The following is a 21,277-nucleotide window of genomic DNA, read 5'->3' as shown; positions in this document are numbered from 1 at the left end:
GGCCAGTCCTCTTCTGGTTGTGCCGGGTGGAGATTATAACAGAACATGGCCAAGATGTTCAAATGTTCATAAATGACCAGCATGGTCAAATAATAATAATCACAGTAGTTGTCGAGGGTGCAGCAAGTCAGCACCTCAGGAGTAAATGTCAGTTGGCTTTTCATAGCCGATCATTAGGAGTATCTCTTCCGCTCCTTCTGTCTCTAGAGTAGAGGTCGACCGATTAATTGGAATGGCCGATTAATTAGGATATTTTTGGACACCGATTTGGACAAAAAAAATTTTTACACCTTTATTTCATCTTTATTTAACTTGGCAAGTCAGTTAAGAACACATTCTTATTCTTAACGCTCTAACCACCTGCCTCTCATTGCACTCCACGAGGAGCCTGCCTGTTACGCGAATGCAGTAAGCCAAGGTAAGTTGCTAGCTAGCATTAAACGTATCTTATAAAAAACAATCAATTAATCATAATCACTAGTTAAACTAGTAATATCATCAACTATGTGTAGTTATCTAGCGTGTCCTGTGTTGCATATAATCGATGCGGTGCGTATCGTTGCTCCAATGTGTACCTAACCATAAACACCAATGCCTTTCTTAAAATCAATACACAGAAGTATATATTTTTAAACCTGCATATTTAGCTAAAAGAAAGGTTAGCAGGCAATATTAACCAGGTGAAATTGTGTCACTTCTCTTGCATTCATTGTACGCAGAGTCAGGGTATATGCAACAGTTTGGGCTGCCTAATTTACCAGAATTGTACATAATTATGACATAACATTGAAGGTTGTGCAATGTAACAGGAATATTTAGACTTATGGATGCCACCTGTTAGATAAAATACAGAATGGTTCCGTATTTCACTGAAAGAATAAATGTCTTGTTTTTGCGATGATAGTTTCCGGATTCGACCATATTAATGACCTAAGACCTCGTGACCTCGTATTTCTGTGTGTTATTATGTTATAATTAAGTCTATGATTTGATATTTGATAGAGCAGTCTGACTGAGCGGTGGTAGGCACCAGCAGGCTCGTAAGCATTCATTCAAACACCACTTTTGTGCGTTTTGCCAGCAGCTCTTCATTGTGCTTCAAGCATTGAGCTGTTTATGACTTCAAGCCTATCAACTCCCGAGATTAGGCTGGTGTAACCGATGTGAAATGGCTAGCTAGTTAGCCGGGTGCGCGCTAAGAGCGTTTCAAACGTCACTCGCTCTGAGACTTGGAGTAGTTGTTCCCCTGGCTCTGCATGGGTAACGATGCTGCGAGAATGGCTGTTGTCGATGTGTTCCTGGTTCGAGCCCAGGTAGGGGCGAGGAGAGGGGTGGAAGCTATACTGTTACACTGGCAATACTAAAGTGCCTATAAGAACATTCAATAGTCATGTCTCTCTATACAAATTGTATAGAGAGAAATAGTCCTATAATTCCTAGAATTACTACAACCTAAAACTTCTTACCTGGGAATATTGAAGACTCATGTTAAAAGGAACCACCAGCTTTCATATGTTCTCATGTTCTGAGCAAGGAACTGAAACGTTAGCTTTCTTACATGGCACATGTTGCACTTTTACTTTCTTCTCCAACACTTTGTTTTTGCATTATTTAAGCCAAATTTAACATGTTTCATTATTTATTTTAGGCTATATAGACTTTATTGATGTATTATATTAAGTTAAAATAAGTGTTAATTCAGTATTGTTGTAATTGTCATTATTACAACTAAATTTTAAAAATCATCCGATTAATCGGTAGCGGCTTTTTTTGGTCCTCCAATAATTGGTATAGGTGTTGAAAAATCATAATCGGTCGACCTCTACTCTAGAGAGTTGAAAACAGCAGGTCTAGGACAGGTAGCACATCTGGTTAACAGGTCAGGGTTCCATAGCCGCAGGCAGAACAGTTGAAACTGGAGCAGCAGCACGGCCAGGTGGACTGGGGACAGCAAGGAGTCATCATGCCAGATAGTTCTGGGGCATGGTCCTAGGGCTCAGTCCTCCGAGAGAGAGAAAGAAAGAGAGAAAGAGAGAATTAGAGAGAGCATACTTAAATTCACACAGGACACCGGATAAGACAGGAGAAGTACTCCAGATAGTACTCCAGATATAACAGACTGACCCTAGTCCCCTGACATATAAAGTACTGCAGCATACTAAATAGGCAATAGTAGCAAAGTCATTACAATTTAGCAAATTAACACTGGAGTGATAGATGTGCAGATGATGATGTGCAAGTAGAAATACTGGTGTGCAAAAGATAAGCATCATTTGAGTCAATTGGAGGTGTACCTGTGAAAGTATTTCAAGGCCTACCTTCAAACTCAGTGCCTCTTTGCTTGACATTATGGGAAAATCAAAAGAAAACTGCTAAGACCCCAGAAAATAAATTGTAGACCTCAACAAATCTGGTTCATCCTTGGGAGCAATTTCCAAACAACCTGAAGGTACCACGTTCATCTCTACAAACAATAGTGCGCAAGTATAAACACCATGGGACCACGCAGCCGTCATACCCCTCAGGAAGGAGACGCGTTCTGTCTCCTGGAGATGAACGTACTTTGGTGTGAAAAGTGCAAATCAATCCCAGAAAAACAGCAAAGGACCTTGTGAAGATGCTGGAGGAAACAGGTACAAAAGTATCTATATCCACAGTAAAACGAGTCCTATATCGACATAACCTGAAAGGCCGCTCAGCAAGGAAGAAGCCACTGCTCCAAAACCGCCATAAAAAAGCCAGACTACAGTTTGCAACTGCACATGGAGACAAAGATCGTACTTTTTGGAGAAATGTCCTCTGGTCTGATAGAAAAATAGAACTGTTTGGCCATAATGACCATCGTTATGTTTGGAGGAAAAAGGGGGAGGCTTTGCAAGCCGAAGAACACCATCCCAACTGTGAAGTACGGGGGTGGCAGCATCACGTTGTGGCGGTGCTTTGCTGCAGGAGGGACTGGTGCACTTTACAAAATAGATGGCATCATGAGGCAGGAAAGTTATGTGGATATGTTGAAGCAACATCTGAAGACATCAGTCAAGAAGTTAAAGCTTGGTCGCAAATGGGTCTTCCAAATGGACAACGACCCCAAGCACACTTCCAACGTTGTGGCAAAATGGCAAAAAAATTGTAACTAGGGGGCAGCATTTTCATTTTTGGAAAAATAACGTTCCCAATGTAAACAAGCTATTTTGTCAGGACAAGATGCTAGAATGCTCAGGGATTCAATCTAGCAACCTTTACGGTTGCTGGCCCAACACTCTAACCACTAGGCTACCTGCCACCCTGGCAAAGTAGGGTTAAGTACCTTGCTCAAGGACACCTGTCAGCTCGGGTATTCAAACCAGCAACCTTTCGGTTACTAGCCCAACGCTCTAACCTCTAGGCTACCTGCCGCCCATGACCTTGTCACCACATTCTACTAATTCTCATACAGCCAGGCCCAACAATTAAACCCACATAGGTCTACTGAACGGAGCCTTGCTCAACCATTAAACCCACATAGGCCTACTGAACGGAGCCTTGCACAACCATTAAACCCCCCTAGGTCTACTGAACGGAGCCTTGCTCAACCATTAAACCCCCCTAGGTCTACTGAACGGAGACTTGCTCAACCATTAAACCCCCCTAGGTCTACTGAACGGAGCCTTGCTCAACCATTAAACCCCCCTAGGCCTACTGAACGGAGCCTTGCTCAACCATTAAACCCCACATAGGCCTACTGAACAGAGCCTTGCTCAACCATTAAACCCCCCTAGGTCTACTGAACGGAGCCTTGCTCAACCATTAAACCCCCCTAGGTCTACTGGATTGAGCGGATCATGTAAAAATTGAAAGCACAATAGCGTTTGATATAGTACCTCTAGCTAGATATCAAACAAGCATACTTGGTTTAAATTGATCTGAAAACATGTTATTTGATGTTTTTCAATTGCCAACGGTGAAGTAAATTGGTTTAATGGAGGCCAACAAACAATGGTGTTGTTCTGCTGGAATGCAAGGGAGCGCCTCACATTTTATATTTTGAGAATAAAAGTAGCTGGTAAAAATATTTCTGGAAAATGATTTCTGAAGCTGAATCAGATCACATAATGAAGAATTGGTATTTTACATAACAGAACCGAATATAATAGCATATCATAGTAGGCCTATAACGTTACTGTTACACCAAAAACACATCGTTTCTAGTGAGATTTTAGGATGGTTAGCGGAAGCTGAATAGTCGCATTTCTTTTCTCATGCGGCCATAACTCAACAACCGGTCGCGCCTCTCGGCAGTGTACAAAATATTAAGAACACCTTCCAAATATTGAGTTGCAACAAGCTGTCGAAAGCGTTCCACTGGGATGGTGGCCGATGTTGACCCCAATGCTTCCCACAGTTGTGTTAAGTTGGCTGGATGTCATTCTTGATACACACGGGAAACTGTTGAGCGTTGCAGTTCTTGACGCAAACTGGTGCGCTGGTAAGGACTACCCCCGTTTAAAGGCACATTTCACCGGTAAAACGTGAAGACCTATCATTCACGATTGACAGTGATGATGGTCTATTTTGAAATGAGGTCCGCCTAACTTGGTGTTTGAGGTTATTAAGGCAATTTAATTTCATCCATTGGCTGACTGATAATAAATTAGTACTGTGCGCCCTCGTGTGGCCACTAAGTACCTGTACGTTCTATCTGGGCTTGTTTATGGTTGCTAGGCAACGAGATAACAAAATCATTTTTGCGAATGATACACTTTGAATTTCGTGTCGTGGGTTGGTTTGCTATAAAGTTGCACACTACGTATCGTCTCTCGTCTTTTTTTCTTTATTGTATCCGAATTTATACAAACCAGGATGGCATCGGCTAAGCAGTCAAAAGAAAAGGATCCTGCGGATATTGTTAATCAGAACGCAATTCACATCGAGACCATAAAGAAAGAGAATAGGAGCCAAAAAGTGTACACGTTATTTAGCATCAACCCGTACAAAAGACGTAAGCACATTCCACCTCAGTAGAAAGATGTGTGGACTAATGTGAACGAGGAGGAATTTCATGATGAACCACCACTTTTTCTCATGTTCTTTCACTTCTCAGTTCACATTTTGACTGACAAACCTATGGCTGGCAACAAGACACACGACAAAGTGCAGGAGGACCGTAAGTATGCCTAAAAGCTCTTCAATGTTATGAGGTGTTGGCCAGTCTGTTAGATCAGGGTTTCTCAAACTGTCATGGGGCCCTCCGTGTTCACGTTTTGATCGTTACCCAAGGACTATACAGCTGATTAAAATAACCAACTCCATTATTTGAAACAGCTGTGTGGTGCGGGGCAAAACCCAAAACGTGCACCCAGGACCGTTTGGGAAACCCTGTCTGATTGTTGTATCCCCCAGCTGCTTTCCTAAGGGCCATCCACAGGGCTTGTTTGGAGCCAACCAAGAAATACACTCACCCCCAAACTGAGAGCCAGGAGATAGGCTGGATATCCAGACCTCTGGTAAGAAACCCCTCTTTGCAAGTGATGAGCAGGAAAATAGCTACTTTTCAAAATGGTTTGACAAGTTGTGTCCCCTTTAATTCCAGGTATTTGTTGTAACAAGTTGTCATGTCCGCTGTCTGAGTGTCCTAAGCCTGTTGTCAGCGCCCTCTAAAATAACTTTTCTGCCCTGAGATGGTTTCAGATCGCAGCGATAGAAGACTGAACTGGTCACGGCAGAACTCGGAGATCACCAAGTACATGGACGCAGCATGGCGTCTGAAAGAACAGACACAGAACCTGGGTTAGATCTACAGCCTTCATTATGATAACCTGGGTTAGATCTACAACCTACCAGACTTCATTATGATAACCTGGGTCATTGGTCTCTTTACTGGATAAAAATTTAGTGGAAACACAGCTATGAAGAATAATACTTTACTGTCCAAAGGAAATACAATGTAACTGGTTGCAGGCAGACCTACTGTAATTAAGCAATAAGGCCCAGGGGGGTGTGGTATATGGCCAATATACCACAGCCAAGGGCTGTTCTTGTGTGCAACGCAGAGTGCCTGGATACAACCTGTAGCCATGGTATATTGACCATGTACCACAAACCCCCAAGGTGCCTTAATGTTATTATAAACTGGTTACCAACCGTGATATATCAGACCGTATACCACGGCTTTCAGTCAATCAGCATCCAAGGCTTGAAACACCCAGTTTATAACAAACACCACACAAGAGAAACATGAAGCAGCATACTAATCATTCATTCAAGTTAAACAGATGCTGGTGTAGCCTGGTCCCCGTTTGTGCTCTTGCCATCTCCATCAGTCATGGTCAAGCAAAACTCAGCATGAAATTAGTTGGTATAATAGCACAGACTGGCACTCAGGCTAGAGAAGGGGTTATTCTTGGCCAAAATGTACCAACTATTGTCATACCGGCAACCTGTTTGCAGAAGAAACATTTACCCAGATCTATAGAAAGTAATACATTGGCCCACTACACAATAATATTGATACATGGAAAAGGCCAAACACAACAGCTGTTCAATATTAGAAAATGTCACATCCCTAAAAGGTAGTGAATCAGGGGGTCAATAAGCAGACTTGCAAAGTGTGCATTTTACAAAAATCTATCAAGTATTTACTCAAACTAGATGACATACATTTGTGGAAGTGGCTTCATCATTGTTTTCACTTTCAGCAAATAGTTTCAAAAAGGTAGATGCCTTACAACAAAGTATAAAGATCTCCTTTAAAAGATACATGGATTTATTTTACTGATGATAATAAAATGTCATTGTACCGTTGATGTCCATATTCATGTTAGAGGTTTAAACCATTTAAAAAAACATTGAATTTGGCATGTTTAGTATCGCTGTCTGGTTTTCATATAGAGACATTCTAAAGCTTGTCGTCTTGGTGATACTCTAGGAAGGACATCTTGGTGATACTCTAGGAAGGACATCTTGTAGTCTTGGTGATACTCTAGGAAGGACATCATCACACAAAAGGCCTCATCAGTCCACTGCCCCAAGGGCTCCATGAAGGGTGGTGTGTGTGATCAAGAAGAGAAAGAGAGGACTTCTCTCTAATATTACCTCCTTCCAGAAGTTGGGATGCAGTGTGGCAAAGACCGAAGACAACACACACCTCTTTAGGAGCGACTCTTCATCTTCTTGCGTGCATTCTTGCCCGGTCGTTTCTGAAGGGATTGAAGAAAAAGGGATCAAAATGACAAAACTACTAACTTTTTTCAATAACAAACCAAATGTACCAACACTATAAACACAATATTTTAATTCAAAATGTGATATTGTATGACCCAATCATGGTTTCCTGTCAGTGACTTACAGCCCCTCCTTTGGCGGGGCCCCTTCCGCCTGGTCCTGCTTTGCCTCCTTTCCCTCCCTTTCCTCCTTTCCCATGAGCCACCTTGGCTCGGAACCCTGACACATCGTTGTGGCTGTCCTTGGTGTTCCACTTGGTTCCACTTTTCTTCCCGCCAAAGCCAAACCTCTGGTCTTTATACTTCCTCTTAGCATTGGGCCTGTCAAGTCAGAGACTTCAGTTTTAGTCCAAGTACATATAGATTTGATATAAAAGCACTGAATATAGGTAGGTAGTTGAAGAAGCATTGTGAACAACATTCCCATGTCTGTGCAGCATCTTACCCTTTCTTGTTCATGGCCTTTTTATCAGGTGTTTGGCCACCGGCCCCTTTCCCTGCACCTCCTTTAGCTGGAGCGCCTCCTTTAGCAGTCTTCTGATCTCCTTCCAGGAAGTCCAGTTTGTCAGTCATGCCTGCAAGAGAGGAGGGTGTTTACCGTTATGAATCACATTTAGCAGATGTCACCCAAAGCAACTTACCAACCAAAATAGTGCAAACAAGATGGGTGACTTGGGTGGTAAACAAAACATGCAGAACTGAGGACCCACCTTTTTGATACCTCTTCACTGAAGACATCATGGCCTTCTTCTCCCTCTGTCTCTTCTGAATAACCTCTACTTGTACCTACAACACAAATTTCATAAGATCACATTCACCAAGAGGATATAATAAAAAAAAGTACAATTCCAGTGAGACCCCCACTGCTGTCATGAAAGATGAAAGGAGACTGACCTTCTTGCCATACTTCCTCTGTTCTCTTAGTTTCTTGGCCTTTTCCGACTTCTCCATCATGATCTGCTTCGTGATGAGTTTCTTCCTGATCTGTAGGAAAAGATAAAGGATCGCATTATTCATGACCACACCAGTGTTTCGACCAGATTTGAAATTGCTGGACAAATGTGCATATCAAATAGAATCTCAGTTGGATGCCAGCCACGTGTCGGGTAAAGTGTAAATCACGGTCCACAGACACCAGGAGACGATAGTCCGACGCCCCATTGTGACATACCTAGCTACACGGCTCTGAGACAAACAGCCACGAGGGACGAACAGCCCGAATGTGCACCTCCCTACAATTCCCACCAAATGTGTCTCCGGTACGCACCCTTTATTAATTTGAATGCATTGACAGTTGGACAAATTGCCTGAACAGCTCTAAGAATTAGAAAAGTATGAAAGCCAACAGTCCAATATTCTTCAACACTGCTGTGCGTATGCATACACAATTTGGACTATGTTAAATTCTTAATGCTTTGTTAGGAGTGCCCACTGCCAATTCATTATGACCATCATGGAAATTACTGCAATTATAATACAAGAAATGATAGCCGACCTAGTGTACGTTGGCGCCTTGCACAAAGCATGTCTCCCTCCATCCATTTAGCTTGCCAAAACCTCTGCTGGGGAGTCAATTAATTTTTCCACTTGTCTTGCCTCCAACCTTGGTAAAGTAGCTAGTTAGCTACCAAGCAAGCATTGCAGTTTTTAGCATTTTTAAGCTAACTACTCAACCAGGCATTAGATCAGTGGAATACTCCTTGGTGGACTAGGTAAAAAAGTTCTCTTTTATGAAGAGTAATCTAGCAAAACGTCATAAAATACCAAAACACTTCTCCCCTGTGTGCATACAGTTGTGTCCGCCAACATTGTGTGCTGATACTGCTTCTACACCTGCATTGCTTGCTGTTTGGGGTTTTAGGCTGGGTTTCTGTACAGCACTTTGAGATATCAGCTGATGTACGAAGGGCTATATAAATAAATTTGATACTGATGGTTTCTCGGGACTGATTGCTTCTACGGTTGTGGCTACAAAGTACAACTATGGGAATAGTAGTGACTTTGCGTAGTAGGTTAGGAGAATTAGGTTAAGGTTAGGGAAAGGGTTATGCTTAGCTAAAATACTGCAGCTGTACTCCATCTAGCCACAACGTTAAAATCCATCTGTTCCGAGAATCCACCAGTATTACAACACCACTACCATGATACAATGTTGCAAGGTCCTTAAAGAGCACAAGTGCAAGACAGGGTGTCTTCTAATTGCATAATCTGTCTGAACCAACCTCCAACAGCCAATGTGATTTACAGAGGATATTTATTTTCATCACGATACCTTTTGCAAATCAATGTTTATTTGTTTGCATGCATTTATCTACCAAAAGCCTGTAAAAACATTGACCACCCCCATTGTTTTAACACTCGCTGTTTATTATCTATGGTCACTTTACCTACATGTACAAATTACCTAGACTAACCTGTACCTCCTGTATATAGCGTGGTTATTGTTATTTTGTTGGTTTAGTTTACATTTTTTACTTCAGCTAATTGAGTAAATATTTTCTTAACTATTTCTTGAACTGCATTGTAAGTAAGCAGGTAGCGGCTACCTGGGGCACGAACCAAAAGGTTGTAAGACCGAATCCCCGAGCTGACAAGGTAAAAATCTGTCATTCTGCCCTTGAGCAAGGCAGTTCCTAGGCCGTCTGACATGCCTAATTAAATAAGGGTTTACACACACACACAAAAAAGCCTTTCAGTGTAAGGTTGTTGTACTCAGCAAATAAAAGTGATAAATAAAATGTGATTTGAATTACTGGCTAAAGGAATAGCTGGACAAACTTTTCAACAGTTTGGGTCAGAGAGATTCATCCAAACCTGATGCAATTCAGTCACATACATATAAAGACAGATGGCAAGATCTCTCTGGGAGTAAGGCCAGATCAGGACATCCTACCTTCTGCATTTGCTGGTCTGACTTGGCCATCTCTGCAAAGTAGTCCTCAGGTCTCTTGGTGGCTATCTTCAGCTTCAGTAGCCGGGGCATCGCTTCCAGAACAGCTTCTTGGGCTTGACGGTAACTGGAAGAGATCAATGAAAGAGGATATGTTTTACAATTGCTATGACTAGGACAGCATCATTACAACAAATTATCTGTCCACTGATATGAGCCTGTATGGACATTAGACACTTACAAGAACATCTCTCTCTGGAAGTCGTCATCTGGGTTGATGTCTTCACTTGCCTTGTTGTCGAGTCTGCCCTCGGACTTGGCAACGATGTCATCAGCGGGGAGATTGACCATGTCCAGCCTCTCTATCCAGGGTAGTGTGTTCTTACGAAAGTCAGCGAGGCATTGTTTCAAACCCTCCTGTCCACAACCATGAATCAAATACAGATCATATTAGAACAGCCAATAATTTGTGACTTAGGAGTCGAATAAAGCATGAATGAGAGACAATGGTGGCTTTCTGGTCGCAGACACGTGCGCATGTCAACTCACCACATTGTTGACAATCTTCTTCGGTTCTTGTGTTGTAAAGTTCAACCCAGGCTTTAACAATCCCTTTGCGAATGCATCTTGAAGCTAATGAAAACGAAAAACACAGCAGAGTTACGCCTTGTAAAGCACCTACACAATGTTAACGGATACATTGTTAGTTAACTAGCTAGCTAAACTGGCTAATGTTCGCCAGCACGCTATAAAACACCCGGTTACCTCTCCGTCAGATAATTCGCTGTCCTGCTCAGACGTCTCACCTAACTGCTCGTCATCTTCAATAATATCCATGGTATTGTTAACGAGAATGATTGGATACAAACAGTGATTTTGTGGACCAAATACCATAAAATCCGTGCTCACATGGAGCGGTTCACGTGAGAAGGAATTGGCGTCTGTAAAGGGTACACCGAAAATGTCTTCCGGTGAAACACCCGCCCCGAAGTAATCAAATGTTCCTATCCGAAGTTTTCTTTTGTAGCTGTCTACAGCTCTCATGTATAACTCGTGAAAAAATGACATATATTCGATTTATAATGATATAGGTTTATGCTTTAATTGGTTATATTCGTTACTTATTATGTAATTATGCATTGTATGAAAGCTTCTCCATAGTGATAGAATTTAACGATAACATTATATTCGTATTATTTTCCACGCTTCGGCAAAAATAGCATGTCAATCACCGGAAGTCTCACTATATTCAAATTAAGTAATTAATAAGGAGTTTTGCGAAATAACACAATGATTTATTAATTTGTATTTTCAATACAGATAAGTAGCTAGCCTAGTAAAATAAGACGATAATTTATTTTCCAAGTTGACCTTTACGGTTCCAGTAACTATAAAAAGTATTGAAGATCAGGAGTTGTAGATGTAAGCTTCAAGGGACAGGAGGCAATTTCAGATTAAGGTGAAAATGATTCATATGGCCATACAGAATTGAATTAGTATCCTTTCGACTTTGTCCTGCTACATAAAGATAAAAATCCCAAATTATTTTTCTTCTTTCCCTTTTACTGGCAGATTTTAGTCTACAGTTTTGACGTGACAGGACTGTGTGATGTCTGGAGTGGTGGCCCAGTGTCACTACAGCTTTGGTCTGCGGACTGGCGTGGCAAATAACCTGTGCTACTTTGATGAGCAGACTGTCATCTTCCCATCTGGGAACAACTGTGTTGGTTACAACATCGATCAGAAATGGCAGAGGTTCATCCCAGGTATTTGCCACGCTCACTTCTCAGGATTACAACAATATGTCTAGGGTCAGGGTGTTTTATAGATGTTTAGTGTTTCTGACACTACAGCACTCTCTCTGAAATCTTTTCATCGACAAACATAAACCTGGTATTCAAAACAGAATTAGCTGTTAACAACCTGTTCAATTTATCCAACTTCTAGTTATGTTTTCTTTGTGATTCATCCTTGATTTTGCTTCTCAGGTTTGGAGAGGAGTCAGGGGATGTACGCCCTGGCCATCAGCTCAAACCGCCGCTACCTGGCAGTGTTGGAGCATGGCAAGAGGGCCACCATCACCGTGTATGACCTGCAGCACGAGCAGAGCCGGAAGAGGAAGGTGCTGAGCGGAGGGGACATCCCTGTCCATGAGTTTGTCTCAATGGCGTTCTCCACGGACTCCAAGTACTTCATCGGCCAATCAGGGGCGCCGGACTACATCCTCTTCTATTGGATGTGGGAGAAGCAGAAGATCATCGCCATGGTGAAGACCACTGTGGCCGCTAACCCAGTCAACCAGGTGAGGTCGGACTGCTCTCTTGTTAGCAGTGGTGTAAAGTACTTCAGTAAACATACTTTAAAGTACTACTGAAGTAGTTTTTTGGGGTATCTGTACTTCACTTTACTATTTATATTTTTGACAATTTTTTACTTCAGTACATTCCTAAAGAAAATAATGTACTTTTTACTCCATACATTTTCCCTGACACCTAAAAGTACTCGTTACATTTTGAATGCTTAGCAGGACTGGAAAAATATCAAATTCACACACTTATCAAGAGAACATCCTTGGTTTTACCTACTGCTTCTGATCTGGCGGACTCACTAGACACACATGCTTAATTTGTAAATGATTTCTGAGTGTTGGAATGTGCCCCTGGCTATCTGTACATAAAAAAAAAACAAGAAAATGGTGCTGTCTGGTTTACTTAATATAAGGAAGTTGAAATGATTAATACTTTTACTTTTGATACTTAAGTATATTTTAGCAATTACATTTACTTTTGATACTTAATTATATTTAAAACCAAATACTTTTAGACTTTTACTCAAGTAGTATTTTACAGGGTGACTTTCACTTTTTCATTTTCTATTAAGGTATCTTTACTTTTACTCAAGTATGACAATTGGGTACTTTTCCCACCACTGCTTGTTAGTGGGGCCAGGGAAGCGTCCTTGGCAATGAAATGGTGGTGTGGAATGATCAGCATGTTCATTCAAAATAGCAGTGTTATTTTTCCATTTAAAAGGCATTAAATAACCTTACTGGTCCTTGCTCCTTACTCTGTTGTAGTATCAACTCTGTAGCTGATCAGACACATACTAATTTACTTACACAAGCTATATTTCAATGGCACTGTCTTAAACTATATGTTTCCAGGTCAGTTTGAACCCATATGACAACACCCAGATCTGTGTGAGTGGGAATGGGGTCTTCAAGCTGTTCCGCTATGCAGAGGGGGCTCTGAAGCAGTCCACCTTCCAGAAGCTGGAGACCCATAACTTGTTGTCCCATGCCTGGGTGTCTGAGGACAGGGTGATAGCCGGGACAGAGGCAGGCAGGCTGATGGTGTTTGAGTCTGGAGACCTGCGATGGGATATGTGTGTGTCCACCAAGACCACCATGTCACCATGTCACAAGAACTCCAAACAGATGTCACCAACACATTGTAAGAATGACCATGTTGTACAGTTTTCAATTTAAAAACATACTTTTTACAGTGCAAAGGGAAATGATGAAGAGTCCCTTTCTCAGTTTCCTCGGGTTACAGTCATCACAGCGTACTCCAAAGGCTTTGCCTACTCGGCCGGTCCTGGGACTGTGTGTCTGTTTGAGAGAACCGACGATAAGGACAACTACAGGAAGACCAGGAAGATAAGGGTAAGAAAGCTTTCACCTTGCTTCGTTTCTATCACTCTTTCCAGCAATATGTTGTATAGAACTAAGCTCATTATTTGTGTGTGTGTGTGTGTTTATTTTATTTTAAGAGTTTTATTCCAAAACACTATATATTCATTTTCAGAAATGTTGGTAAATTTGCTTTTATTGTTTAAAGAAATGATGAAAGAGATTGATGTGTTTTTTCACTATCTAATCATGGCATGGGGTTGTTCAATGTATTTGTTGTATCTATAATGGTGTAGGGTTTCACTTCAGAGAGACAAATAATCATGTTTTTTGCTAAATGCTACATATTCATCTCACTCTCAGAGAAAAACATAGTACTGTTAGGTTTTATACAGTCAAATGTAACAAATAACCACATTTTTTATTAATACATTTATATTATATTTAGCATTTTAGCAGATGCTCTTATCCAGAGCGACTTACAGTAAGTGCATTCATCTTAAGATAGCTAGGTGAGACGACCACATATCACAGTGAAATATACAGGATACCAACATTCCATTCCAGCTAAACAGTGGCTACATAGTGTTTAGCAAAAACAAAATTCATACACGTCTAAAATCTTGGAATTAAAATTCCGAGAACAGTAATACTTTACACACACATGAAGTTACCCATAAGCAAGCATTTCTGATGAAGAAACACAAATGGGAAAAATTGATGGACATAGCATTTTGGAAATAAACGGTCCCATCCAGATCCCTCCAGACCAGTGCAGCCACGAGCCCAGCCAGGCAGAGCAGCAGCAGATTGTCTCTCTGGTCATCAGTCCATCAGAGGAGACTGTAGTGACCAGTACAGACTGGGGTCAGCTCTACATTATCACCCTGTCCTCTGCTGAGATGAGCAAGGGGGAGCAGGCTCAGTTTGAGTTCCTGTCCTATTCCTTCCACTCCTTGTCTATCACTGGTCTGTCCATATGTATCCGTAAGCCCTTCATCGCTACCTGTTCCCTGGACCAGTCCGTACTCATCTGGAACTTCGAGACCAAGTAAGAGTTAGTCTCACTGGCCTCACTATCCCTTTAAGAAAATCTGGACTTGATGTCAAATCTGGGGGATCTTCTCAGATCTCAGCTTGTTTTCTATTCTCAATGGTAGTTATATCTGAGGACGTTTCTTTCATGACTGGCTTCTAGTGTTTTCTTTTAGACTGTCAGCCCTTATTCAGGTCCAACTCCCTCTCCCTTCCCCCCTAGCCTTTTATCAGATCTGTCTCCCTCTCCCTTCCCCTTTAGCCTTTTATCAGATCTGTCTCCCTCTCCCTTCCCCTTTAGCCTTTTATCAGGTCCATCTCTCTCCCTTCCCCCCTAGCCTTTTATCAGATCTGTCTCCCTCTCCCTCTCCCTTAGCCTTTTATTAGGTCCATCTCTCTCTCCCTTCCCCTTTAGCCTTTTATCAGATCTGTCTCCCTCTCCCTTCCCCTTTAGCCTTTTATCAGGTCCATCTGCCTCCCCCTTCCCCTTTAGCCTTTTATCAGGTCCATCTGCCTCTCCCTTCTCCCTTAGCCTTTTATTAGGTCCATCTCCCTCTCCCTTCCCCTTTAGCCTTTTATTAGGTCCATCTCCCTCTCCCTTCCCCTTTAGCCTTTTATTAGGTCCATCTGCCTCTCCCTTCTCCCTAGCCTTTTATCAGATCTGTCTCCCTCTCCCTTCCCCTTTAGCCTTTTATTAGGTCCATCTCCCTCTCCCTTCCCCTTTAGCCTTTTATCAGGTCCATCTGACTCTCCCTTCCCCTTTAGCCTTTTATTAGGTCCGTCTCCCTCTCCCTTCCCCTTTAGCCTTTTATTAGGTCCATCTCCCTCTCCCTTCCCCTTTAGCCTTTTATCAGGTCCATCTGACTCTCCCTTCCCCTTTAGCCTTTTATTAGGTCCATCTCCCTCTCCCTTCCCCTTTAGCCTTTTATCAGGTTCCATCTCTCTCTCCCTTCCCCTTTAGCCTTTTATTAGGTCCATCTCCCTCTCCCTTTAGCCTTTTATCAGATCTGTCTCCCTTCCCCTTTAGCCTTTTATTAGGTCCATCTCCCTCTCCCTTCCCCCTTAGCCTTTTATTAGGTCCATCTCTCTCTCCCTTCCCCTTTAGCCTTTTATTAAGTCCATCTCTCTCTCCCTTCCCCTTTAGCCTTTTATTAGGTCCATCTCCCTCTCCCTTCCCCCTTAGCCTTTTATCAGGTCCATCTCCCTCTCCCTTCCCCCTTAGCCTTTTATCAGGTCCCTCTCCCTTCCCCTTTAGCCTTTTATCAGATCCATCTCCCTCTCCCTTCCCCTTTAGCCTTTTATCAGGTCCATCTCCCTCTCCCTTCCCCTTTAGCCTTTTATCAGGTCCATCTCCCTCTCCCTTCCCATCAGCACCCTGGAGCTGTATAAGGAGTTCCAGGAGGAGGCGTTCAGCATTGCCCTGCACCCCTCTGGCCTGTTTGTCCTGGTGGGATTCTCTGACAAGCTGAGGCTCATGAACCTGCTCATAGACGACGTCAGGACCTTCAAGGAGTTCAATGTCCGATGCTGTAGAGAGGTCAGAATTAAGAATTGTAGATAGCTCATTGTAGATAGCTGATCATCACTGGCACTCAAACATTTCTAGCTATTCCTGCTCTCACAGTGTACTGTATGCTTTGCCTTTCAGTGTGCCTTCAGTCACGGAGGACACCTGTTTTCTGCAGTGAATGGAAATGTAATTCATATCTACTCCAGCACCACCTTGGAGAACGTCCTCAACCTCAAGGGACACAATGGGAAGGTGAGGGGCGCTGATGGTTTACTGCATGATTTATCATCAGAGTCAGGCTATTCATATTGACTGCCAACACTTCCAGTAAGCCTCACCTCAGGCTAACAGTTCTAGGCCATGTGAGCTGGCCAGGAAAACCTTTGGCCATAGTTATAGCTTTTTCCTTGTTCATTCTGTTGTTCATTTACCTATCTCGAAAAACTCAAGGTGGCAGAGATAACAGAGGTGACTGCGGGGGTTGTATGTTAGAGTCCTACGTTTTGTGTCTCCATCTTCAGGTGCACTCCATAGTCTGGAGTGGTGACGAGAGCAGGCTGGTGTCATGCGGGATGGAGGGGGCTGTGTACGAGTGGAACACCCTGACCGGCAAGCAGAAGTCGGAGAGCGTCCTCAAGTCCTGCAGCTACACCGGTGTCACCGTCTCCCCCGACGCCGTGGGGACAGACTGTACCCTGAAAGAGATCCAGGACTGTCAAGTGAGACCTGAAAACAGTAGCATATGAAATGTTTCTTCCTTTTACAAAGATGTTTCTGGCCAATGTTCTTCTGTTTCTGCTTGGTCTTTTTGGTCAATTGCTAATGTACAAAAATAATAAAAATATTAACATTTGTTTGAAATGTTACATGCTCTGACAACTGTGTATTAGTTTTGAAATATAGTCAGTTAAATGTTGGTATAAACTTCTATGAGGACTTTCTTCCTGATAGCGATAATATAGTTTTAATAATTGAGGGGAGCAGTTAGATCTTATTAGCCAGCTTTCCTTATTCTCACTATGCATACGCTTTCCTTGAAAGTGGTGCTGATGGTTTTGAGGGAATATTTTATTTTAAAAATCTTAATTTCATATTTTTTGCTGGTGTCAGTTTCCAGCTGTGTTATATGAAGTTCTGAAAGGGAAAGTACACTGAACAAAAATAAGAATGCAACATGCAACAATTTTAAAGATTTTACTGAGTTGCAGGTCATGTAAGGAAATCAGTCAATTACAATAAATTCATTAGGCCCTAATCTATGCATTTCACATGACTGGGAATACAGATAATGCATCTGTTGGTGATAGATACCTTTAAAAATAAGGTAGGTGCGTGGATCAGAAAACCAGTCAGTATCTGGTGTGTCGCGCTGCATGAGGCAAATGGTCGTCACATCTCCTTCGCATAGAGTTGATCAGGCTGTTGATTGATCAGGCTGTTGATAGTGATCTGTAGAATGTTGTCCCACTTCTCCTCAATGGCTGTGCGAAGTTGCTGGATATTGGCGGGAACTGGAACACGCTGTCGTACACGTCGATCAAGAGCATCCCAAACATGTTCAATGGGTGACATGTCTGGTGAGTATGCAGACCATGGAAGAACTGGGACATTTTCAGCTTCCAGGAATTGTGTGCAGATCCTTGCAACATGAGGCCGTGCATTATCATGCTGAAACATGAGATGATGGTGGCAGATGAATGGCACGGTTCTCGTCACGATATCTCTGTGCATTCAAATTGCCAAAGATAAAATGCAATTGTGTTTATTGTCTGTAGCTTATGCCTGCCCATACCATAACCCCACCACCACCATGGAGCACTCTGTTCACAATGTTAACATCAGCAAACCGCTCACACACAACGCCATACACGTTGTTTGCCATCTGCCTGGTATAGTTGAAAACGGGATTCATCTGTGAAGAGCACACTTTTCCAGCATGCCAGTGGCCATAGAAGGTGAGCCTTTGCCCACTGAAGTCTGTTACAATGTCAAATTGTAGTCAGGTCAAGACCCTGGTGAGGAGGACGTCATGAAGAGCATGCAGATAAACTTCCCTGAGAAGGTTTCTGACAGTTTGTGCAGAAATTCTTCGGTTGTGCAAACCCACAGTTTCATCAGCTGTCTAGGTGGCTGATCTCAGACGATCCCGCCAGATGTGGAGGTCCTGGGCTGGCGTGGTTACACGTGGTCTATGGTTGTGAGGCCGGTTGGACGTACTGCCAAATTTTGTAACACCATGTTGGAGGAGGCTTAGGGTAGATAAATGAACATTCAATTATCTGGCAACAGCTCTGGTGGACATTCCTGCAGTCAATTGAACGCTCCTTCAAAACATGAGACATCTGTGGCATTGTGTTGTGTGACAAAACTGCACATTTTAGAGTGGCCTTTTATTGTCCCCAGCAGAAGGTGCACCACTGTAATGATCATGCTGTTTCATCAGCTTCTTAATATGCCACACCTGTTAGGTGTATGTATTATCTTGGCAAAGGAGAAATGCTCACTAACAGGGATGTAAACAAATTTGTGCACAAAATTTGAGAGAAATAAGCTTTTTGTGCATCTGGAACATTTCGGGGATCTTTTATTTCAGCTCATGAAACATGGGACCAACACTTTACGTGTTACGTTTATATATTTATGTTCAGTGTAAATAGAGTTTCCCATCTCTGTCATAATGACCAGAGCAGAGAAGAGAGCCCATTAAATTCACACTCTGCTGTTAGTTCTCCTCATCCTGAGTGACGGTCATCTTTCTGACAGTCTGTGAAACCAGTCAGGAGAGACGATAAAGGCCCCTTGAGTTATTGTCAGATGCTGGAGCTTTGAAAGAATCTCTAACAATCACACATTTTAACAAAACTTTCACTGACACACAGATGTAGGATCTTCATTTGACCAGTATTGTCTCAGCAAAATAATCCTGCAGCAACAGGATTTGAACGTTTAGTCCATAATGTTGCTTGGTCGGTGGTTAGGCTGTTCAACATGAGGCTACATGAAAAGTGGAATACTGTTAATATAACTGTGTGTTAGTTTGGATTTTCAGTACATTTATGTAAATCACAAAGCTTATCTGCATTTTCTGAAAAATTCAGTAAGAAAAGAGTGATCAAATTAAGATCTGTAATATCCACTTCAATAAATGAGTCCCTGGATGAGGCTGGCACATTAGCTTTAATGTTATGCATGAATGACAACAACACTTTACCTCTGCTGTAATTGTTTCTTGCCATCCCTTGATAGTAGCCTTTATATTCACATCAATTCCCCCCCCCCCACTCCTCTCTCTCGCTCTCTTTGTCAGATCCTGCGTGAGGTGCCTGCTGAAGACGTGGCATACACCACCATCACCATGTCCCGGTCCGGACGCACGCTCTTCACCGGGACCTCAATCGGGACCATCAGGGACATCAAGTACCCCCTGTCTACCCAGAAGGACTGGATCGAGTATCAGGCCCACTCTTCACCTGTCACCAAAGTACGACAATGCAATGCCTCCACAAAACAGGAACAATACAACGCAGCAAAGTTTGAGCCATTGCAGTGTAATGGACCACACACAAATCAGTGCAAAGGCCATTGATTTCAGTGGATGTATCCTGAACAGAGGTGCGTAAACTGTGTCCTTTCTGTGTTCAGATGGTGATCACATTTGATGACTAGTACCCGCTGACGGTGTCTGAGGACTGCTGCCTGCTCATCTGGAAGATCATAGACAAGGAGGGCCGCGGCCTGAAGAGAGACAAGAACATCACCTACGCTGAGGAGATCCTCATCACCAAGTCAGACCTGGAGGAGAAGATACAGAGATGTAGGATCTTCATTTGAGCCAGTTTGCTATAGGAGGAAAAGAATTAACAGAAAATGTGAGTTATTACGTGGATATAATAAATGTTCATTTTTGTAGGGGTTGATACATTTTTCATAGGGGAAAATCAAGTCTGAAATTTCAAAGTGGAAATGACTCAATTCAGAACCCTTTTAAACCTCAAATAAAACATTTCCTTCGTTGCAGTTAAGTTTTCCTTCAACACCGGGATCAAATGAAGATCCTACATCTGTAGGACACCCATGGGAACTGTTGTAGCGTTACACTGACTTGATACATGGGGTGGGGGTGGTTACCTTATTGTAGGTTGCACAGGAGGTTGGTAATGACTGGAGCGGAATCAATGGAACGGTATCAAATACATTAAACACATGGTTTCCATGGTTTCCAGGTGTTTGATGTCATTCCATTCGCTCCGTTCCGGACATTATTATGAGCCGTTCTCCCCTCAGTAGCCTCCTGTGGTAGGTTTGCAAGGGCCATGCAGTTGCTCATCCTGAAACCTGATTATTCACATTCTCCCTGTCCTTTCCTATTTCCTCTCCTTATGCCTCCCTTTCTCTCTTCTCCCACTCTCTTCACTTAAGATACTCTCCTCTTCTTCTCTCTCTCTACCATCTCTCTTTCTCTCCCTCCCCATCCCTCCTTTCCTCCATAACAGAACCAGGTTATGCTGGAGCTGAAGATGCGTGTGGAGGAGCTGAAGATGGAGAATGAGTACCAGCTCCGTCTGAAGGACATGAACTACAACGAGGACATCAAAGAGATGTCGGCTAAGTTTGTCGAGCAGATAGAGTCGCTCAAGACCAGGAGACAGGTCAGACGAGGCTTCAAACATAATCAGTTACCCACCTTAATTAAGTTAACTAAAGAAAGTACAAGTACATATGATATAATTACCTGAGTGAATCAGAGCAATGAAGATACATTTAGATGGTAAATAGGCTCTGAGATAAACAGATTAAAACAGTAAATTATAAAAAATTATTCATCTGATGAAATACTTATGTTTACCTTGTCCCAAATAACTCAGAGGACTCTATTTTTGGCTGGCATTAAGGGCAGTGCTAGTGTCAAACGCACATTGTCATTTTCCAGCCCTAACGCCAGGTTCGGGAATATTCCTGTCTTATATCAGCTCACTTGCTCTCTGATGGGAGGGTTATAAATATTTGCGTGT

At 42.5% G+C, this 21,277-nt stretch overlaps 3 protein-coding genes across 6 annotated transcripts in view; 2 read left to right on the top strand and 1 right to left on the bottom strand.

Annotated features, from left to right (window-relative positions):
- Positions 1 to 1,656: 1,656 nt before the first annotated feature.
- LOC109902862 (probable rRNA-processing protein EBP2) lies at positions 1,657 to 11,325 on the bottom strand. Of its 4 annotated transcripts, none has more exons than XR_004202330.1 (10): positions 10,855 to 11,325; positions 10,639 to 10,722; positions 10,331 to 10,506; positions 10,093 to 10,216; positions 8,094 to 8,183; positions 7,910 to 7,985; positions 7,645 to 7,774; positions 7,325 to 7,520; positions 7,072 to 7,175; positions 1,657 to 2,002 (listed from the first exon to the last, which is right to left on the bottom strand). XR_004202330.1 is itself a non-coding variant. In XM_020499540.2 (9 exons), exons 1-9 carry the CDS (start codon positions 11,155 to 11,157, stop codon positions 7,128 to 7,130), a joined length of 1,227 nt encoding a protein of 408 aa, XP_020355129.2. In that variant the 5' UTR covers positions 11,158 to 11,325; the 3' UTR covers positions 5,751 to 7,127. The 4 variants fall into 4 exon arrangements, 1 of the variants encoding a protein (XP_020355129.2); XR_002256944.2 differs by lacking the exon at positions 1,657 to 2,002 and adding an exon at positions 4,998 to 5,741; XR_002256943.2 differs by lacking the exon at positions 1,657 to 2,002 and adding an exon at positions 6,220 to 6,958.
- cfap144 (cilia and flagella associated protein 144) lies at positions 4,703 to 6,780 on the top strand. The gene is made up of 4 exons (XM_020499542.2): positions 4,703 to 4,978; positions 5,081 to 5,143; positions 5,380 to 5,483; positions 5,658 to 6,780. The coding sequence occupies exons 1-4, from the start codon at positions 4,840 to 4,842 to the stop codon at positions 5,769 to 5,771; spliced, it is 420 nt and encodes a 139-aa protein (XP_020355131.1). The 5' UTR covers positions 4,703 to 4,839; the 3' UTR covers positions 5,772 to 6,780.
- A 343-nt stretch (positions 11,326 to 11,668) lies between the features above and the next one.
- LOC109903045 (cilia- and flagella-associated protein 57-like) overlaps positions 11,669 to 21,277 on the top strand; it is a 34,540-nt gene continuing 24,931 nt past the window's right edge. Inside the window, 10 exon segments of the mRNA XM_031838034.1 lie at positions 11,669 to 11,855; positions 12,078 to 12,391; positions 13,253 to 13,753; positions 14,479 to 14,771; positions 16,127 to 16,292; positions 16,404 to 16,517; positions 16,787 to 16,984; positions 19,573 to 19,746; positions 19,908 to 20,071; positions 20,761 to 20,914. Of these exon segments, the coding sequence (XP_031693894.1) occupies positions 11,699 to 11,855; positions 12,078 to 12,391; positions 13,253 to 13,753; positions 14,479 to 14,771; positions 16,127 to 16,292; positions 16,404 to 16,517; positions 16,787 to 16,984; positions 19,573 to 19,746; positions 19,908 to 20,071; positions 20,761 to 20,914 (2,235 nt within the window). The 5' untranslated portion in view covers positions 11,669 to 11,698.

Source organism: Oncorhynchus kisutch, linkage group LG13, assembly GCF_002021735.2.
Source record: "Oncorhynchus kisutch isolate 150728-3 linkage group LG13, Okis_V2, whole genome shotgun sequence".
In the NCBI taxonomy this organism is placed as follows: domain Eukaryota; kingdom Metazoa; phylum Chordata; class Actinopteri; order Salmoniformes; family Salmonidae; genus Oncorhynchus; species Oncorhynchus kisutch.
Note: the sequence above shows the minus strand (reverse complement) of the source record. Positions and strands in the feature narration are given on the sequence as shown.

What these genes read in the sequence shown, in the direction of transcription:
- cfap144 (XM_020499542.2), top strand. Translation starts at nt 4,840, where the DNA reads ATGGCATCGGCTAAGCAGTCAAAAGAAAAGGATCCTGCGGATATTGTT. An exon ending in CGACAAAGTGCAGGAGGACC is followed by an intron (nt 5,144 to 5,379) that starts GTAAGTATGCCT and finishes TGTATCCCCCAG; the next exon opens with CTGCTTTCCTAAGGGCCATC. An exon ending in GCTGGATATCCAGACCTCTG is followed by an intron (nt 5,484 to 5,657) that starts GTAAGAAACCCC and finishes TTCTGCCCTGAG; the next exon opens with ATGGTTTCAGATCGCAGCGA.
- LOC109902862 (XM_020499540.2), bottom strand. Translation starts at nt 11,157, where the DNA reads ATGTCATTTTTTCACGAGTTATACATGAGAGCTGTAGACAGCTACAAA. An exon ending in AGAGGAAGTATGGCAAGAAG is followed by an intron (nt 7,986 to 8,093) that starts GTCAGTCTCCTT and finishes TTTGTGTTGTAG; the next exon opens with GTACAAGTAGAGGTTATTCA. An exon ending in AAGGCCATGAACAAGAAAGG is followed by an intron (nt 7,521 to 7,644) that starts GTAAGATGCTGC and finishes CTGACTTGACAG; the next exon opens with GCCCAATGCTAAGAGGAAGT.